This window comes from Helianthus annuus, chromosome 12 (assembly GCF_002127325.2).
Source record: "Helianthus annuus cultivar XRQ/B chromosome 12, HanXRQr2.0-SUNRISE, whole genome shotgun sequence".
NCBI classification, from domain to species: Eukaryota; Viridiplantae; Streptophyta; class Magnoliopsida; order Asterales; family Asteraceae; genus Helianthus; species Helianthus annuus.
This window is the reverse complement of record NC_035444.2, coordinates 83,417,285-83,439,703: the sequence shown is the minus strand read 5'-3', so window position 1 is coordinate 83,439,703 and position 22,419 is coordinate 83,417,285. Positions and strand designations below refer to the sequence as shown.

At 39.2% G+C, this 22,419-nt stretch overlaps 1 protein-coding gene across 1 annotated transcript; it reads left to right on the top strand.

Moving 5' to 3' along the window:
* The first annotated feature begins 15,353 nt into the window (after positions 1-15,353).
* Positions 15,354-20,334, top strand: LOC110895457 (2-alkenal reductase (NADP(+)-dependent)). Its single transcript, XM_022142776.2, has 5 exons — positions 15,354-15,745; positions 17,000-17,177; positions 18,638-18,804; positions 18,935-19,017; positions 19,876-20,334. The coding sequence occupies exons 1-5, from the start codon at positions 15,485-15,487 to the stop codon at positions 20,252-20,254; spliced, it is 1,068 nt and encodes a 355-aa protein (XP_021998468.1). The 5' UTR covers positions 15,354-15,484; the 3' UTR covers positions 20,255-20,334.
* The last annotated feature ends 2,085 nt before the right edge of the window (positions 20,335-22,419 follow it).

The following is a 22,419-nucleotide window of genomic DNA, read 5'->3' as shown; positions in this document are numbered from 1 at the left end:
ATCCCCACTACCACGTCGAAGCTTCCCAACTGGACTGGTAGTAGATCTAGAGCGAACTCGCGCTCTCCCAACTCGATTACGCAACCTCGAATCACCTCATTAGCTTCTACTAACTTCCCATTCACTAATTCGATCGAGTACGGAGTATCTAACTTACTAGCGGCTAAACCAAGCATATTCTTAAATTCTAATGACACGAAGCTATAATCGGCGCCAGTATCAAAAAAAACGGATGCATAGCGTTGGTTTCCAAGGAACGTACCAGTGACAACATTGGGATCCTGGCGCGCTTCCCTTGCTTCTATGTTGAAAACCCTTCCGCGGGCTTGGTTCAATTCCGGGCAATTCCTTTTGTAGTGCCCAATGTCGCCGCAGTTAAAGCATCCGGGTCTCTGCCCATTTCCACCAACGTTTCCAGCTTGATTGTTTCCCTGATTTCGATTCATGGCGCCCGCTTGGTTTGCGTTATTGGCTCTATTTCCATCACCTCCGTTGTTCCCTTGGGGGCGATTTCCATTTCTGCCCCGGTTGGTGTTTCTGTTTCCAAATCCTCTCTGGCCTCCCTGGACAGCAGTAGCCCAACAAGTCTCCTTCAGGTGGCCAGTCTTTCCACATGCTTCACAAACCTTCAACCCACAACGGCCAGAATGATGGCGCTGGCAGTTATTACACTTGGGCTGGGCGCCCATGTATCCCTTTCCTTTCTTCCTACCACCAGCTGTATCTTGCGCTGGCGCATTTGATTCCCCTTTCTTAACCACCACCCCGGTGCCCTGCTTGAAGTTTGAAAACTTCCGCTTGTTTCCTCCAGATGACTCCACATGAGTCTCTTTCTTCTTAGGCTCAGCTTCATCAAACTTGTTCAACCGAATTGCCTCCTCGGTGAGAGCCACGCTCAAATCAATGGCTTCTGTGATAGTCGCAGGTTTGGAGGAGGTCACCATACTGATGATTTGAGGAGCTAATCCCCAAATGAAACGTTCGATCCTTTTGAACTCAGGAGTGACCATGTAGGGTACCACATGCGACAAGTCGTGGAACCTCTGAACATACTCTGCTATCTTAGGACCTTCCATTTTCAGATGCCAGAACTCGGTCTCCAATCTCTGGATTTCAGCGCGAGAACAGTACTTTTTGCGCATGAGTTCCTTCAATTCGGTCCAAGTCAGCGCGTAAGCAGCAGCTTCGCCAAGTGTTTGTACTTGCAAGTTCCACCAGGATAGGGCTCCATCCAAAAATAGCCCAGAGATGTAAGTGACTTGCTGATCCAATGCGCATTTGCTCATGCGAAGAACGGATTCCGTTTTCTCAGCCCAGCGGACAAAAGCGACAGCACCTCCTGTGCCATCGGGCTTGCAGTCCAAGAACTGTTTGTAGGTGCACCCTGCACATACATTATAACGCATGTTTGGCATTAGCATTCTTGCTAAGGGGATCCATTTAGGTCATCGTATGTCTTAATGACTTAGGGTTACCATGAGGTGGATTGTTGTTGTTGCCAGAGTTGCTTCCACTCATTCCTCCTTGAGAGGCAGCATATTGAGCAATAGCTGCAGCAATGACTTGTTGTAGTTCTTCCTGAGTCGTAGGCATTTGCTGCTGTTGACGTCTTGGCGGCATCTTCTAAAGATGTGTTTACGTCGGTCAGGCCATAGTAACGCGTACGTATATAGTAATAGTAATAGCACATAACATCTCATGTTATCAATACTTCACAATACTAATCACACAACATCCCATGTCACAAATATTATACACACCACATCCCATGTCATAAAAATATACACACAACATCCCATGTCATAATAATGTGAATAAGCAATCAAGCGAATCAAATATGATGAGAATACTGCGATTGCCATATATATCGAGACCACAACGTAAGTGTATCAGTACATCACTGTGTCATACAATCATCAATCAACTAGGGGCTACATCGCCCCTGTCCAAAAGCTATATCAAATTAGTGTCAAATACATCAAATACATCAAGTATGTGTCAAAAGTCAGTATCATCATGTAGTCTCCAAAATGCTATGCAACCAAAAGCAATCGCGGTCCTCTCACCAACGTCTACACAAGCAGTACTGATGAGCTCTATACAGATGGCGGTGGGGGAGGGGGAAAGTAAGTGTAAAGCAAGCGACGTAACTGGAGCCAGTCCTCCTCCATAGCCTGCTGAGTACGGATGACAGAAGCAACCTGCTGCTCTAGTGTAAAGAGGCGAGCAGCATAATCTGGGGGTAATGATCGACATGGCTGAAGAGGAGAGTGTATCTGTCCATGGCATGAACATGGTGGCAGCTGAGCTCTCTCAAGCTCCTGGAGACGCTGCGTGTGTGACTCGTGCTGATGAACGAAGGACATCAAAACGTCCTCTATAGTGTGTCCCACATGAAACGGATGGTATGGATCAGTCGGTGGCATGACGGGCGGTGTCGACCAGAGTAAAGGCTCACTGGTGGGGTTAAACGGTGCCACATGAAATGGTGAAGTAGAGGGTGGAACAGATGACATCTGGGGCATGAAGGGAATAGACATCGGTACGTGCCCAAAAGGATGGGCTGAAGAGCCCTCTCCAGGCCTCGCTGGAGGTACGAACTGAGGAACCTGAAAAGTGAAATCAACAGGTCGTGTAACAGGGATCTGAGGGGGCAAAGGTGGAACGTCCTCATCAGTAGGTATCCAACCGTGCTGTGCATGCTCATCCGGTGGATCCATGTGGTCTGCAAATAGTGCGTGCTCAGGCTCAAGTGGAATGGGATCAAATGGGGGAGCAACAATAGGATCAACCGGTGCAACGTGATCAACAGGATGATCAACAGGTATATCAGCAACAAAAGGTGGAGGAACAACAGGATCGATAGCAACAACATGATCACCCTCCAGATGATCATCAATGGGCGGGTCAGCTAGAACGGGCTCAACTGGGATGCCAGCATGTACGGGGTCATGCTCGGGCATAGGATCTAGAGCAGCTGCCTGCTCAGGAGCCAAGGCAGGCTCATGGTCATCAAAAGCCATCTCGAAATCAAAATCGGATCAATAGGATCAACTGGACCGGCGGGATCCTCCATAGGCTGGTCCATCGGGATAAACTCAATATCATGATCTGGGTCGAATCCCGGAGGAAAAATGGGATCAGAATCCTCTATGTCGTCATGCTCAAATGCAAAGCTCGGAATAGGTGCAGCAGAGGATGCCTGGTCAGGATCCGAATCGTGTGCAAAGTGCTGTGCGCTCACCTCGTGAGAAGGTGCGGATGCCACAGACTCAAAGGAGTCTGGGACCGGTGAATGTGCGGGTGAGTCCTCGGCAGGGGCATCAGCGATCATCAGAAGATCGCCAGCAGGAAGTAGGGCTGCGTCCGGGATCTCATCCTCGATAGGCTCATCCTCAAACAGATCGATATCGCCGTCAGCCTCGGCGTCAAGTAGTAAGTCATATGCGGGATAAACAGCTAAAGGTATAGGAGCCGGAATCACTACTAGGGGTAAGTACTCAGCAGAGGGCCATCCGCAGGCTCATCAGCACCCTCGGGTAGTGCGAAGGGCTGGAAATCGTCGTCGTCCGTGCTGGTGGAATCAGATGTATGCACCTCATGCTCCGAAGATGGGAGGTCATCAGATACGATAGGTAGGGGTCCGGTGGTGTCCGAGTCACCTGTGCCTGGTGAGTCCATGTGTCTGTAACACCAACACAAATATGCACAAATAATCAGTCATACAATCAGGTAATCACATAAGTCACCATGTAAAAATCACATAATTCTCCTAGTCCCACTAGCCTCCCAGCCTCCCAGACTGTTCTTCCTAGTCCCACTAGCCAATTCTTCCAGCCTCCCAGACTGACTCCCTAGTCCCACTAGCCAATTCTCCCAGCCTCCCAGACTGACTCCCTAGTCCCACTAGCCAAATCTCCCAACCTCCCAGACTGACTTCCTAGTCCCACTAGACAACTACCTCGATCCATTGGATCGAGCCTCGGCCTCCCAGACCGAGCCTCAGCCTCCCAGACTGAGCCTAAAATAATAAATAAAATGCGCTCAACATTTGTTTAGAAAAAAAAGGTTTTGGATCTGGACTTAAGTGGTATGCAGTAAAAATGTTTTCGTGAGAGCCCTAGTGATCATAGTCTAGACTCGAGGAGGAATCCTAGTTCGCTATGATCAGAGCTCTGATACCAAGCTGTCACACCCTGGCTTTGCGGAAGCGTGGTTAATTCGGTGTGACTTCTTAATACTATAGCTTAATCATAACAAAGCTATATGAATTTAAAACATGCAAGAATCATCCATTAAGTTTTAAAACCAAACATAGTATCATTGTTTAAACGAAACAACACTCTAATAACCATAACATTGTTTCCCAAACAAAACAACTTAAACATAACATAAACACAGTTTAAGGACTGTGACTTGTCCAGGAAAGAGTCACATTCCCTAAACCCCGGATGACCTTGGAAACTAGTGCAGCGGGAAAACGTGCCATACCGTGCCAGATCTTTTAATTCCCTGAAATACATGTAAGTTGAAAAATCAACAATAATGTTGAGCGAGTTCATGTGTAAGTGAGTAAGTAAACCTTTGTATTTATCAAAAATCCTGGTATGTAGCAAATAAAGAAAAAGAGATCACCAATGGTTTGCAAGGCCATTGATATGTGTGAAATGCAAGTAGGAAGGCTCAAACCTAGCAGATTTATGCGTCGGGTACAAAGTCATCCCAAGGTCCGTTATGCTGGGCCTGGGACTGGGCTCGCTACACCCAAATAGATCTATCGCTCCTGCCCCTCGGTCCTACCCTGAGGATTAATGACCTCAAGTTTCCGCCTACCCATTCACATGATCTAAATAGTAACCCTCCTTACGCTAACCATACCATGTATAAAGTATTCATAATCAAAGTAACATGTATTTCACCCCCGCAGTTTAGAAAACTGAAAACAGTTAAGAGAAAAGGGGGACATGAACTCACAGTCAGTGCGTCGCTATACCAAGTACTCCGAATGTCAGGCAGCTGCGCAACGACCTACATGTGCTAATTCTATTAGACGGATGGCCGTGCCTTAGCTTTATAGTTTAAGTTTTTGGGAAATAGTTAGACAACTATTTCGTGTTTATATTTTGCATGTACTTTGGTAATTAATCTCCTTCCCAAGGATGGGGGATTTAATACATGTGTATTTGTATTATATTATTAAGTCCCACTTAATATATTTTTACTTCTACTTCCAAAATATAAATATTTTTCTCAAAAATATTATATTTTCACTTCACATAATACTTCCAAAATAATGCGTTGACAAAATACGCGTTCATGAATATTTCCGTATAGTGCGTAAGTTACGTTTTAACGATTAAGTGGTAATAATAATTACCGGTGTAACTTATATGTTTGTCGTGTAAGCGTTTGTATTATTTTGGAGCTGTTATCGTTCGAAATATTATTTTTACTCTAAAAATAATATTTATGTCTTTTCACAAAATAATCATAAACAGTGTGGTGAAAAATATATTTACTAAGTATATATTTATCACGTTTAGTTTTGTGAAAATCCCACCTCCGAATATTAGTAAATAAGTCGTGGTGAAATATATTTGGAAATCATATCAAAAATAGTTCTAACACTTGTAAATAATTCTAAGTGTTAGATTTTCGAAAAAATTCGCCAGAGTTTCCCCTGTAACTGGAGGTGGCCACGCTTTCAAGCGTATCATTTTCTTTTATAAAATCACTTCAACAACTTTTTAATTCAATTAAACAATTTCCGACACATCAAGCTAGTCGACAAGTATGTAAATTGCATAATCACATGAACTTGTAGTTTTTCCGAAAACTATAGTGTAGATCCCGTTATAGTTTGTGGATCTATGTGTAAAATAACTTATTATCGTAAAAACCTCGTTTTTAGGATATATCTATCTTTACATCTTCTTGTCAACTTTTACAAAGATCGTTATTTTGTCGAAACTTTTCATTTCACAAGTGTTTATACACTTGTGGTTTGTAAAAATCACACTTGTTAGTGTGTTATACGTCTTTTATAAAACATGATTTTCTCGACACTTGGTTCCTTGAAAATACCACTTGCAGATACGTAGATCCGCTAGTTTTAAACACTATTTTACAAGTAAAAATACTTTTACACAAGTTCATGTTTCTCGTGTGGTAGAGTTTCACCTTTTAACCCTTGTACAGATAGAAACAAGCTTATGTCAAGATCTATGATCTTAACAAAGTCGGGTTAAACGATGATCCGAGCTACCACAACGTAGATCGGGCCTAAATAATCATCACTTCCAAGTACTACAACTTTTACACAAGTATTAAGCTTTTAACCAACTATATTCATGTTTTAGTAGACTTTAAAGATTCAAGATGCAAGTTTCCCCATTTTAACCGTTACAGATCTTATTAACCACCTTAGAATGATTCGGGTATGAGTTTTAAGTGTTATACCTCTAGCTCAGGGCTAGGGAAGAATCTATGCGAAAATGTGGTGGAGAAAAGCAAGATGACGAGGTCCTTCCACTTCCGTTTGCTCCAAGACTCCTAATACGTGACCTTGAACACTTGTGTGATGTTGGAATGGAATGAACAAGAGCCGAAAATGGATGTGTAGGGGGTGGGGTGTTCGGCCGAGAGCTATGTAGAGGGAGAGAGAGTTGTGTTTGAGTGGTTTAGTGAGTGATTAATCTCTTGTGTTTAAGCTAGGTATTTATAGACAAAATCAAGATCATCGTCCAATGGATTACATGTCCCCTTGATATTAGGCATAAACAATTAAAATAATCAAAATGGTACTACACTTGGTCACAATGTGACCGATCGGCCCAAGGGGGGGGGGGTTCTAGTTTGATTTCAAGTAGATAGTTAGTGTTTAGTTATGTTAAACCAAGTTAGATTTAGGGTTAACTCGGTTAGTGGTGTGATGGGTTCTATAGCGGGTGTTAGGGTAATCAGGGACCCTAACTGGCTCAGAAAAAGATCAATAATATTTTTGTCAATATTTTCATGTTCCGGGTATAGTCCGGTTGTTCGGTTGGATAGTAATCCGTTAAAGTGCTTAAGTAAGCTTTTAAGTGTCGTAAATAATGCTTTTAGTGACACAACTCACTCTGCAAAGTGTCAGGAATATTTTCCTCATGTTTTGGCACTTTATTAGTTAGCCAGAAGCTAGTATGTTATTAAAAGTGCTGTGGCTTGTGCTTAGAGTACGTTTTAGGCACATCCAGTCATTATATCTTATTCCTAGAGACGCAGTTTTACAACCCTTGTATCCCTACACTCACTATGGGTGTAGTAAAATATTTCTGGCTCATACAGGCCCTTAGAGGCAGTGTCTGCCTGATGCTGGCTTTATCAGCATGTTCAATAGGTTATCCGTTCTAATGCTACTGTGCTTTAGTGCATCATGTTTGTCACTAAGGTTCAACTTGTAAATAATGTAGTGACGGCAATCAAAGTATGATGCAGGAATATACAAGTACTAGAAATCAAGTAGCAGTTCGTCAGCAATTTCAGTTAAGCACAGTAATTAAGCAGCAATTATTTATTAATTAAATCGTACGAATACCTGGTTTAGTGAGGGTTGTCACAGACATGGTGGAAGGCCATGGTCCAGTCTACAGGAAAGGTTTCATTATACCACATGGGTTGGGACAAATTTGTTGAATTAATCAAGGAAACCTACTGCCCTCCACATGAGGTTGAAATGGTAAAGTCAGATACCCTGACTCTCACACTGAAAAAAATTTAGATTGTTGGAAGTATGTGTCCGATTATAATTCCATGTCCAGATTGGTTCCATATCTGATTTCACTAGAATCCAAACGCACTGCGCGTTATATTGGGGGTCTAGCACCCGAGATAAAAGGAATGGTGAAATCTTCCAAGCTTGCTACATTTAGATCAGTAGTGGATCTAGCTCTCTCACTTAGTAAATATGAAGTGAGGTTGATAACGTAAAAGTCTAAGGTTGATGGGAAGAGGAAGCGGGAGGATAACCGTTTCCATTATTCAAAGAAAGGAAGGTCCGGTTCAAACAAGAACCAAGTGAGGCCCAATGATAATAAGACCAAATGAAAATTGTGTGGGAAAAGACAGTGGGGGCAATGTCGGTCAGATCAACAACAAAGGCCCTATGGCATATGCAAGAAGATCGGCCACAAAACCCACAAGTGTAAAGAGATAAAGAATGTAGTGTGCTTCGAGTGTGGCGAGAAAGGCCACATCAGGACCAGTAGCATTAGATGTGCAACCGGTGGGAATTCCAAATCCGGATAGGTAAAGAAGTCAAATTCTCGAGCCTTTCAATTAACCGCGAATAAGGCGGTAAAGGACATGAATGTTAAAACAAGTATGTTTCTTGTTAATAACATCTACATACGAGTCTTATTTTGATTCTGGAGCTGATAAGAGTTTTGTAGATAATAATTTTAGTGAACTATTAAATTTACCCATAAGAGCTCTAGATCATTCATATGAAGTGGAAATGGCTGATGGCACCATTGAAATAGCCTGTAAGATTCTTGAGGGATGCGCTATATCCATCAAGAATTAATCCATCCCTATCAATCTTTAACCCGTGACTCTTGTGGGATTTGATATAGTCTTAGGCATGGACCGGTTATCGTATTACCACCAGGCCCGCATTTCCGGTGATAAAAACTTGATCGAAATCGAATCACCATCTGGCGAGACACTCATCATTCACGGAGACCGATATTATGGATTGATAGAGAGTGCATCACTATTGAAGGCATCTAAGTGCCTAAAAAGAGGATGTGTCATCTACATAGCACAGGTAATTGTTGATACACCAAAACCCAAGATAGAAGATATTACAGTCATTTCTGAATATCCTGATGTATTCCTAGAAGATTTACATGGACTACCCCTTGAAAAGCAAGTCGAGTTCAGAATCGATATATTGGCTGGTTTAGCTCCAATAGCCAGTTTTCTTGTGGGCAACAACCTCATCACAATCATTTTTCGCAATCATTTTTTTGTGACCGACCTATAGTAATCGAAATCTTGTTTTCAAAACTAGCTACCAGTTTTGCTATGGGAGTGTTTTGCGACTAAAGTGTAAACGCAATGTTTTGTGTCAAGTCATTTTTTACCAAATTTGGTTTACAAAACATGCATCAGAAAATGACTTCTGGTGTTGTGCTCTATTTAAGTTTCCGTTAGTTATCAAATTTTGTTTTGAGTACTTACTAAGACCACCCGTAGTGGAGGTTTTTTTGGCGTTTTCCCCCCCGAAAAAACGCCCCCACGCGCAATTATCGCCCCCCTGGGCGTTTTTTTCAAAAAAAATGCACACCTTCTTTTTTCCACACACCATGTTCAAGATCTTTGGCCAATGACAGGTGTTATTCTTTTTGTTTGGCCAATACCTTTTTTTGATGGTTTTTTTTATTTAATTCTATTACACCCCTTTTAACATAATGCCTCACAATGCCCACATCCCCACTACACTCATTTTAGAAAAAAACGACACATAATGCCCCATTGCTGACTGGACTGCCACATGACACAAAACGTCCAAAGATGGGTGCATTACTTGTGTCTTCCATTAGTTATATCTTAACGGGTAAATTACACTTTTCGTCCTTTATGTTTGTAGTGGGTTGCAATGGCTAGCCTTTAACTTCAATAATTACAGACACAATCCTTTATTAGGAAAACATGTTGCACGTTTCATCCTTTACCCAAAACCCAGTTAGAAAATTAAGTTAGTTTTAATCACATGCTTGGCACGTGAGGGCATTTAAGTCCATTCACCTACCAACTACCCTACCATATAAATTCCCCCTCTTCTCCCCCAAACCTGCAACGTCAATTTCTAATACAAATCTCATTTGCCAATTTTTAATAACCTGTAGCAACAACAATCTCTAGTAATCAACTGAGAGGAATAATCACAAACCCAAATCTGGAAATAAATGGACAATTAAAGTGGAAACATAGTTTACTAAATCAACGCTGTCAACAGAAATTAAAGTTACAGGTTTCAATTTATGTTACCTCACTGTCGATTTCATCCGCTGGAATCACGTTTCGTACTTTGCCAGCTCAGCAGGATCTTTGGTATGTTGCAAGGGCGATATAGTTTTCCCGATCACAATCATCATTATGATTATAATTATCGAGGTTAATATAATGATTGAAAATCTCTCTTGAATAATGAGAGAGGAATACATTGAATATATACTAATTTACAATACAATAAAATAGGAAATACAATAACAACATTTGACTATACATAAATAATGGAGAAATCATTGGCATGACAGTTGCAATGCCAATATTAGCTTTTATCCCCCCGCAAGCGCACAGGCGGTGGACATACACGAAGCAGGTCTCAAAAATGCTCGAACTGTGGACGTGGTAAACTCTTAGTAAAGATGTCCGCGACTTGAAGCTTGGTAGGAACGAACTTAGTGTGCAATTTTCCTGACAGAACTAGCTCCCGAACAAAGTGGTAATCTAAATCAATATGCTTTGCTCTTTTATGAGACACCGGATTTTGAGACATGAATAGAGCACTTCGATTGTCACATAAGAGAGTTGGACGTGAATCAGGTAAAGCATGAAGTTCCTGCAAAAGATGAGTTAGCCAAACGATCTCAGCCGCGGCATTAGCCATTGCACGATACTCGGACTCACAACTCGACATGGAAACTGTTGGTTGTTTCTTTGCACTCCATGAGACAAGGTTGCCGCCTAAGAAAATAGAATAGCCGTATGTTGACCTCCGACTTTCAATACAACGCGCCCAATCCGCATCCGAATACCCCAATATAGTTGAGAACTTAGGACGAGTGAACACAAGACCATGAGAAATAGTGCCCTTAACATAGCGAAGGATCCGTTTCACTAATTGGAAATGATGTTTGGTCAGAGCATGAAGGTGTTGACAAGCTTGGTTTACGGCATAGGCGAGGTCCGGTCTAGTGATTGTGAGGTATTGAAGAGCGCCGACTAAGGAGTGGTAATGGGTAGGATTGGAGTAGGGAGGACCATCAGAAGTGAAGGTATCGGTGGTCGATAAAGGAGTTGGGACAGGTTTAGCATGGTTCAAACCGGCTCGAGTGAGGATGTCGTTGGCGTATTTGGTTTGTGTGAGTAAAAGAGTGGACGTGGATTGAACAACTTCGAGGCCAAGGAAGTAGTTCAAAGAGCCGAGATCCTTAATGGCAAAGTCGTTATGTAAGCGACTTGTAAACGTAGTGAGGAGAGAAGATTAGTTACCGGTTAGAATATGATCATCGACGTATACAAGAAGGTACATGAGAGAATCACCATGATGAAAAACAAAGAGAGATGGATCCGCGCGGCTACACGAGAAACTGTGCGACACAAGAAAGGAACTGAGGCGTTGAAACCAAGCTCTGGGAGCTGGTTTAAAGCCCGTATAAAGCTTTGTTGAGTTTACAAACATGTGTCAGGAATTTCAGATCAACAAAACCAGGAAGTTGCTCCATGTAGACTGTTTCAGAGAGCGAACCATTTAGGAACGCGTTGTTGACATCGAGTTGATGTAACGACCAGCCAGGAATAATCACTAAAGATAAAACAACGCGTATGGTTGAGGCTTTTACAACGGGGCTAAAGGTATGAGTAAAGTCGAGGCCCGGAATCTGAGTGAAACCTTGAGCAACTAGACGGGCCTTGTAAAGATCTAAGGAGCCGTAGGAATGGTACTTGGTTCGATACACCCATTTCGAACCAACCACATTAGTGGCAGTAGGACGCGGCACAAGAGACCATGTTCGGTTTTGGTGAAGAGCTTGTAGCTCCGCGGTCATGGCATCCATCCAATGAGGATGTTTGGATGAGCTTTTAAAACCTTTCGGATCGACCGAAGATAATAAAGCTGTATGAAGGGATGAATGCATGGCTTGAGCTAGATAGGCAGAGTGTTTAGGATTTGGTTTAAATGTGCCAACTTTGGATCGGGTAACCATGGGATGGGCGGATGATGAAGTGGCAGAATTTAACGTAGGAGGAGGAGAGGGAGGCAATGAACTTTCAGTGGTTTCAATAGGTGAGGTTTGATCAGAGGGTGAAGGTGATTCAATAGGGGAAGTTGGGAAGGAAGAGACAGTGGGCGATGGATGGATTGGTGAATTTGAGGGAGGTGATTTGCAAAGGGAACATGGTGGGGTAGGTATACTAGGGTGTTTTGGTGGTGGAGCAGTATTGGGTGGGGTAGTGTTGTTAAAAGTGAGTGGGTCATGGAAAGTGGATAAAAAAAGGTCAGAAAAGTTTTGGGAGGTGGAAGTATTTGTGTAAGGGAAAAAAGTCTCATCAAAACGAGCATGGCGTGTTATATACATACGCGAAGATGCCGGGTCAAAACATTTGTAACCTTTGTATTGCTGGGAATACCCCATGAAAATACAAGGAATGCTACGTGGTGCGAGTTTGTGAGGAGCACAATCACGTAGGTACGGATAAACACAACATCCAAAAACACGAAGATTTTGGTAGTCGGGTTTAGTAGAGAAAAGCATTTCAAATGGAGATTTATTATTTAGTACATTGGTTGGTAACCGATTTATTATATACGTAGCCATACTAAATGCATCAACCCAATGAGTGGTCGGGACATGAGCATGGAATAGCATAGCTAAACCCATTTCTACTATGTGGCGATGCTTTTGTTCGGCACGACCATTTTGTGGAGCGGTGTACGGGCAAGAAAAACGATGAAAAGTGCCATTATCCTCAAAAATTTTCCGGACATATTGATTAACAAATTCCGTGCCACCGTCACTTTGAAAGACTTTGACCTTACGTGAAAACTGTGTTTGTACGAGCCGCAAAAAGGCTTGCAATGTAGAGTAAAATTCAGTTTTCAATTTAAGAGGATATAACCACGAGAATCGGGAATAATCATCTATAAACACAACATAATATTTATATCCATCTGAACTTAGGATGGGAGATGGACCCCATAAGTCACAATCAATAAGATCAAGAGGGTGAGAGGCACGTTTTTCGTTTAAATTAAATGGCAATTTTTAGGCTTTAGCAAGTTGACAAGGCGAACATAAATTAGGTTTCGGCAAAATAGAAGTAAATGTCAAACAACCATGTTTCTTTAAAATTGAAATAACATCATAGGCAACATGACCCAAACGATTATGCCACAACTCAAAGGAGGCTTTATTCGAAGAAACGGAAGCAAAAAAAGCCGAAGAATTATCCCAAAGCACATAAAGACCATTTTCACACCGACCTTGAGCGAGAGGCTGGCTTGTTTTCCGGTACTGAATAACAAAAAAACGTGTCTGAGAATAGAACATCAACATGATAATCTTTAGTCAACTTGCTAATTGAAAGTAAGTTCCTGGTTATATTGGGAACGACCAGTACATCATTCAAAGACACATTTTTATTGATGGAAACATGTCCTTTATGAGTTATAGGAAGTGAGTGCCCATTACCAAAGAAAACGGAAGTCGAACCAGTGTAAGGAGAAGAAGAATGGAGTTTACCGGTATCGCCGGTCATGTGAAGATCGGCTCCGGTGTCCGCGGTCCAGTCTGGGCCTTCGCTCGAGACATGACATTGAGCGTGAAAGGCCTAAGCAAGACCTTTGTCGCCGGAAGCGGCTGCCACAAAGGAGGAGAGTTTCGGACACTTGTTAGCGTAATAACCGTTGGTGCGGCTTAGTTGACAGTGTGGTGGTCGGCGCGACCCTTTAGAGGAGTTAGCGGAACGGTTTGAAGTGATAGGGCTGCGAGAAGTTTGGTTTCTGGATCGGTTAGAGGAGGAGGCACGGCTGCGAAAATTTTGGTGATGAGCAGTAAAAGCGACAGGAGCAGGGGTGGTGGGGTGTAGGGTGTTAAGAAATTTTTCCTGACTTTCAGCTTTGGTCAGGAGATCTCGGAATGAAAGGTCGTCACGAGTGGTACGGATAGCCGTAGACCAGCTCTCAAACGTTGGACCAAGACCACAAAGAAACCAATGAGTTTTATCTGTATCACTCACCGGATGACCAATGGCGGAAAGCTGATCATAGATGGCTTTAAATTTGCGACCGAAGTCAGCAATCGACGAGGAACCTTTGGTTAGTTGACGAAGATTGTCACGCAAGAGGTGCATTCGTTCCAAGGAGGTGTTACTATATGCCGCTTTGAGAGCGGTCCAGATCTGATGAGAAGTGGTGAAACCAAGGATTTCGGCCATAGCCTCCTCAGTTAAGGAGGAGTTGAGAATAAGGACAGCCTGCTGATCACAAAGAGACCAGGCGGTGTAATCAGGATTGGGCTGTTCTTTCGAATCAGCGATGACAGTTTTCGATGGCTGAGGAACGGAGCCGTCAACGTAACTGAGAAGTTTTTGGTTTGCAAGAAGAGTTCTGATTTGGTTGTGCCAGAAAAGATAGTTGGTAGAGGAAAGTTTGATGGTAAGCATGTGAAGGATGGTAGCCATAGGAAGGGAGGTTTCGGATGTGGTGACTTAGGAAGAGGAGGAGGTCGACATAGGTGAGAGGCAAGAAAGAATGGAGAGGATCGAAATTGGTATTAGGCTGATACCATGTAATGATTGAAAATCTCTCTTGAATAATGAGAGAGGAATACATTGAATATATACTAATTTACAATACAATAAAATAGGAAAATACAATAACAACATTTGACTATACATAAACAATGGAGAAATCATAGGCATGACAGTTGCAATGCCAATGTTAGCTTTTAGTTAATCATCATCAGATCTGGTGATCTGATCATAACAGCTTCAATTTCTGTTACCTCCCTCACCGTCGATTTCATCCGCCGAAATCATGTTTTGGTTCTCCGTTTTCGCTCGCTTCATCGCATTCCGTCTCCAATCATGATCTACAATCCTCTTTCAAACTATATGTCAAAAACCACAAAAAAATGTGTGTGGGTGTATCTGTGAAATAGAGATGAGTAGAGAGACTCTGTAGAGAGAGAAAGGTGTGGCCAGAGTGGGGTATCTATGAAATAGAGATAAACAGAGATCGAGTGTTTTATTAATTATTTTTTTAATAAATAAGTAAAAGGACAATTATACCCGCATGTGCAATGCACATGACTATATTTAACCATGAAAAGTAACTAGGTTAGGACAAAAGGACGTAAGGTGTAACGGGTTTTGCAAATAAAAGACTGTGACTGTAATTATTGAAGTTAAAGGTCATCCATTGCAACCCACTACAAACATAAAGGACGAAAAATGTAATTTACCCTATCTTAAATTCATAATCACTAAAAGAACCAATATAACAACATAGGGAAAACAAAAGTTTTTAAAATACCTATCTCTAACGTTCTTGGATGCAACGATTGTTTGCCGGCCTACCTAATCCAAATGCTACATTCCAAAATCCAAACAATAAACCTTTACACACACTCATATATAAAATATGTACAAGTAAACACACACACCCAACCTCTGGATACAGAAAGGCCAACTGTTATCTACATTTAACTATAATATGGCGGAAGTGTTTGAGGGGTCTCCGGAGGTGGTGATGGTTAGAAACAAGCAGGTGATTTTCAAAGACTACGTGAATGGATACCCGAAAGAGTCCGACATGGTGGTAACTTCGGACGCCACTGTTCGATTAGAACTGCCAAAGAATGAAGATGGCCAAGTTTTGTTAAAGAATCTCTATTTGTCATGTGATCCGTATATGAGGGGTCGCATGAGCAAGAGGTTAGAAGGAAGTTACACTCCTCCTTTCACACCTGGTTTGGTATGTATTGATCACTTATTATAATATATACCTTTTAAAAAGAATTTACCGTAATATATATGAGAATCCATTACGAACCACCTTTTATTGTGAGAATCGCGAGAACCAATGTAAATACAATAAAAAATAGCTAAAAAATCAAAAAAACACACAAAAGAAATCTTTTAATGTTTTTTATAAAAAAAATCGCTACTTTTCGTCATAAAAAAAAAAATTTTTGATAACGAAAATTAGCGATTTTTTTTGTAAAAATATTAATTTTTGTGTTTTTTAGATTTTTTAGGTTTTTGGGCGTTTAGCTTTATGGTTTAGTTTTTAACATTTAACTTGGGTGGGGGTTAGGTTTTTTTAGGTTTTGGGGGAGTTTAGCTTTATGGTTTAGTTTTTAGCATTTAGCTTGGGTGGGGTGGGGGGGGGGGGGGTTAGGTTTCTTTAGGTTTTTTTTTTTTTTTGGTGGGGTGGGGATGGGGGATGGGGGTTAGGTTTTTTTTAGGTTTTTGGTGTAGTGGGTTTATTTTGTTGTATTCATATTGGTTCTCGCGATTCTCGTAATAAAGGTGGTTTTCGATGAACCGTACCCTATATATATGATAGGTTTTTTTATTTTTTCCCAAATTTTCCTTTTTGAATTATTTCATCTAGATTGATCTGTTAATGGACTTATTCTTCAACATGCTCTTTAGATAAAAAATTTTATTTTAATTTTTTGTATGAATTTACTATGATTTCCGACATCATAAGAGGTAATTTATCCTAGGACCATGGACACACCAGGTATATAGGATTTGTAGTCATTGATCTGGCAGGTTATTTTATTTTATTTATATATAACGTATGTTACCGAATTCGACATCATAAATTATTTATATATAACACATGCAATTTTGATTTTAGATCAAGTAAATAGCAATTATTAAAGTTTACAACGAGATATATGCAATTCTCCCTTTTTCTAATTAGTTATTATACGGTTCATGAATTTTCGTGGTTATGATTACCTCAAAAATCTCATCATACCTCTTGGTTTTACTGGATGGAAACAACAATTTATCTTTGTTTATGTGGCTTGGCATGACCCGAACCAAAAATTCTAACGTCGAGTTAACTAAGAGGCATCTTACCACAAAAGACTGATCCCACTGGAAATAAATATTGGGTCCCTCACTAACTCAGAAGAAGTTCGTTTTGAATAGGCAAATAATACAAGTTTCGAATCGTTAAGTATTAAGTCATTTTGTATATTGTCTTCTACAGCCTATATCCGGATATGGAGTTGCAAGAGTTTTGGATTCCACTCACCCCAAATTCAATAAAGGCGACTTGGTATCAGGAATAACCAATTGGGAAGAATATAGTTTGATCATGAATACTGAGTCGTTAATAAAGGTTCAACAAACGGATATTTCTCTTTCCTACTATACCGGAATTCTTGGTAAGTTAAAGTTATGCTGATCGATATGCTAGTTTGCTCGGAGGCTTCAACCTTCTTGGGGTGTAATGTTGATTCTAAAACCGTGTTTATTTCTTAAAACATATATGGTTTTGCTTAAAGACAGAAGATCAAATAAAAATACCCTTATCATATAAAACGTACCAATAAGGTGAAAAGGTAAAAAAAACACGGTGACATTTTCGTAATTATTTACTCGTAGAGTAATTATCAAAAATTGCCCTACAAATGATCTTGTAGGGTAATTTTGTAAAATATTCTTATAGGATAATTTTGATCTTGTAGTGTAATTTTGTAAAATGCTCTTGTAGGGTGATTTTGATCTTATAGAGTATCATAATTACTCTACAAATGATCTTGTATGGTAATTTTGTTATTTTACGATAATTTTAATCTTGTAGGGTAATTTTGTATAGTATCATAATTACTCTATAAATATATCAAAATTATCCTATAAGATCAAAGTTACCCTATAAGAACATTTTACAAAATTACCTTAGAAGATCATTTGTAGAGTAATTTTGATTATTACCCTACGAACAAATAATTACAAAAATAACACCGCGTTTTGTTTTTTTTTTCATGTCTTTCGTACGTTTTGTACGATCAGGTTGTTTGTCCGTGAACTTAAACAAAATCCTAATACATGGGAATATGATGACACAAATTTTTTATATATGATTTCTAAAAGGCATAAAATCACACAATCATAAAATTGAAAAGATTGAGATCTTAGAGAGTTGTAGTCCAAAAGGAATAAATGGGGCGTAGCTTTGTGGGGGCTAGGGGTGCCCTGGCCCACGTCGATATTTCGCTCAGTAGTGTAAATTTTCCAGTATTCTGTCCGAATTTTTTATAAGTATTGAGTTCGGCCCCCTGTCCCCCACTAATATTTTACCTAAAAATTCTTGGCCCTCATCAATTTTCTTGTCAAAAAATTCATACATATTGTCGTATTGAGTTAAAAAAAATTCTGAAGGGGGCTATTTTATACGTATTGTCATATTGAGTTATAAAAAATTCTATGCGTACCATTTCTCTCGCATCATCCTAAATATTTTAGGTCTTTGTTTCTTAAACAATATATAGTTACTACTTTTTATGTGTAAGATCAGTCTTAGTCTTTTGAATGAATGAAGAATAATTAGATATTTGAAGTTATTATTGCTTGATCCGACCTGAACAGAATCCCCGATAACCGAAACATAGCTATAGGAAAATAAATTTGGTTCCCATGACTTTCGGCCCACACTGAACTTTTGTTCAAACACCGTCACTAAGAATAACTGAATGTGGATCAAACGTTGTTAAACCCTACAAAAATCAGGACCCTTTAAATATGGGGCCTTAATGTTCAGCTTTTTTTTTTAAAGCTGAACCGCCCATGAGTTTACCTATTCAAGTTCAAATATTGTATTTTTTTGAATCTTGGATTGGTTTAGGTATGGCCGGCGTGACAGCTTATGCTGGTTTTTATGAGATTTGTGCGCCAAAGAAAGGAGACACAGTGTTTGTGTCAGCAGCATCTGGAGCCGTTGGTCAACTTGTTGGGCAATTTGCCAAACTATCTGGTTGTTACGTTGTTGGAAGTGCTGGAACAAAAGAAAAGGTAAAAGTTAACTAGATTATATGTCACCATATACACATGCAGCTTCAGACTAGCATTTTCTTTCATTTGTGAAAGATTATTCATTATTTTTGCCGACATTGATTTAGTATAATTCACTTCCTTTGACAAGGTTGATCTGCTTAAGAACGATTTCGGGTTTGACGAGGCATTTAACTACAAAGAAGAGCAAGATCTCAATATCGCTTTAAAGAGGTAGTGATTGTTGGATTTCTCCTCAACATTATCTATAGAATTAGGTGTGTAAAAGAGTCGAGCTGAGCTAGAGCTCATCTAAGCGTTTGATCTCGGCTCGCTTAATTTATGAGAGCTATAGCTCGAGCTCATTGTGTTTATTATTTATTAGTTAATTTAATATTTCATCTATATATATAATAATAACTTTATTTATATATATTTATAAGAGTAAAGTGCGATTTGCCACCTTATGGTTTGGCCCAGATTGTAATATGACCCCCTACCTTCCAGTTTTTTTGCCAAATGAAACTTTGTGGTGAATATTCACATCACATCTTACCGGTAGGATGCAAGGTGTGATTGAATGTCCACCAGATGTGTCATTTGGTAAAAGCTGAAAGATAGAGTGTCATATTACAATCTTGAATAAACCACATGGTGACAAATTGCACTTTACATTATTTATAATAATAATTACTATTTACGTAGCATAATATTTACACACTTGTTTTTAACATAAACTTTTATATAATAATTATTATGTAAATATATATTTTGTATATTCAATAAAAAGTTAAATATGATGGGCATGCTAACTAGCCTACTCAAGCTTGAGTTCATTTATTAAAGCAACTTATGTTTGGTCTCATGACTTGGGTTTGGAATCGGTCTCGGAGCTCGACTTAATTTGGGCTTTTAGTGAGCCAAATTTTTTAAGCATAAGCAAAGTTAAAAAGAAAATACAGTGTTTAAAGGAGTTTATGGCAAAAAAAAAAAAAAAAAATCAGAAAACTTCACAAACAAACAGAGACCTTATTATTTAACTATGGTTTTTTTTATTATTTATATCAATTAGGTTAACTTTTGCTGGTTCAGGTATTTTCCGGATGGTATTGATATTTACTTTGAAAACGTTGGTGGGAAGATGCTAGATGCAGTATTATGCAACATGAGGGTTCATGGTCGCATTGCTGTTTGCGGGATGATCTCACAATATAACCTTAATCGACCCGAAGGCATAAACAACCTTATGTTTCTAATCTTGAAACGTATAAAAATGGAAGGGTTCCTGGTTGTTGATTACCATCATTTGTATCCTAAGTTGTTTGAAATGGTTTTGCCTCTCATTCGAGAAGGAAAGATAACATATGTTGAGGACACAGTTGAAGGCCTTGATAATGCTCCAGCCGCACTCGTTGGCTTGTTTTCTGGCAAAAATGTCGGAAAACAAGTCGTTGCTATAGCTCGTGAATAATCTCCATTCATTTACCTATTTGTTAAAATCTTCTGTTTTGTTTTAATAATACAAAGACCCCGTTCAAGTTAGTTTTGGTATATGTTTGTGTACAACTAGCTATACATCAAGCATCATGCATGTGATGTAGGTATGTGGATCAGAACTACCAAGTAAAAGTAAGTGAGGGAGGTTAGTAGGGTGGCCTAGGATATTGCGGAACTATAACTTTAAAGTTGGGGTCATCATAAAAAAGTTCTATTATCCAGATGTTAGAAGTACCAGGGAGTCCAACTCATCTTGTTCATCATAAACTCACAATTTCTATACAAAAATCTAATTAATTCCGGTTATCAGAGGTCAGAAGACCCTCTAAACCTCCTTTGGTTCTACCCCTTCTGAGGGAGCCTGAATTAGAGAGCAAGAAAGGGATATCATCTCTAATATAAGGAGTACACCGAAAGGAGTCTTGGGTATCCGTTTTATTTTATAAAATCCATTTTATATTAAATAATAACATTTTATTAATTAGGTGCGGAAGTGTGAATAAACACAAACACGAATAATACTATTCCCATCAACAATCCAGTTACAGCCTATTCAGATAATTATACCCTTATACAATTAGCAACTTGGGTTATGTCCTATTTGTTTAAAAGTCACACCTTTTAATTCATTTTACTCACACCATTTCATTATATTATACTATATAAAATATACAACAAACAAAAACTTTAAGTTATAACCGCGTTTTATATATAAGAATTTAAAGGAATACATTATCACAAACAAGATCCGTTGGGATGGTTGCTGCATTTTTCTAACGTACATGTGACGCCCGTTCGATCCCGTTTTGTGTCGTTTCATTCCTTTTTTTTTTTTTTTTGACTTTTTTAATAACAATTAAAATCGCATTTAAATGTTGCATTGGAATAAACAAATTCCATCTAAACGTTGCCATGGAAATAATCTAAGCGTTCATCTTATTATAACAAAATATATATGCATTCATGAAATTTTTCAAAAGAATATTAAAATTTTTATATAAAACGAAGAAATGGGTATATTAAACAATAATCGAAACAATTTTTTGACTTCTTTTTCTTTTTACAAAATCCCATGTAAACGTTGCCATGGATTAAATAACCTAAACGTTCCATCTTATTATAACAAAAATATATATATGCATCCATTATTTTTTTTAAAGAATATTAAATAAAACCAAGAAATGGATATTAAACAATAATCGAAACAAATTTTTTCTTAACGTTTAAACGAAAAGCAGTATTTTATTAACACGGTAATTATTATTATTAATCTTATCAGTTCTTAACGGGAACTCATTTACTCTGCCTTTTCACAAACGAAGCAACGCAATAGGCAACGCATGTATGTAATCAAGATTAAGACTGTGTGTAGATGATTGATCCAACGATGATAGACAATTCTTTGATGATTGATCATTCCACTATGGACAAAGAACAACCCACATATATATAACCGATTTAGTACACATCTGTGAGTGGGATCCTCAATTCCCAACGGTGTTGATCTCCTAAAAGGAATACAATCTTTTTTGAATTCTATCCTCAGACTAATCAATTGCACCAAGCACCGACTTCAACAACTTTAAGAACAAATGAACCAAAGCTTATAAAAATTGAATTTCAATTGATTAAACGAATGAAACAACATATAATTTCTTAAAAATGATAAGGTTTTCAAGTGAAAACCTATTTTATCTACTTTTTTTTTTGCTTTTGAATCAAAATTTTTTTTAAACTTCATTATGAATTTTTTGATCACTTCCATAATCAAATTGATCACTTTCCTGATTAAATGATATAGCGTGATGACGTAGGCTAGGGATAAAGCAAAATAAAAAAAATATATATATATTTTTCATTAAATTATAAAAAACTTCACATCTCATGTAGTGATACTAAAGACTTTTATAATTAATCTCCCGCCGCAACGCGCGGGATAACGTAAACTCGTTATATATATTATACAACCCCAACGGGCTTAAGATTGTACCTTGATGAATACCAAAAACTCGTACAATGGATGCAACGAACGGCTTCGCTAGTAAGCCTAATCACAAATATCCAAGAACACCATGAGATCCCACACGCGATATGGATCCGATCCAGATCACAAAAACCAGCACGTGGCGACAAGGCAAC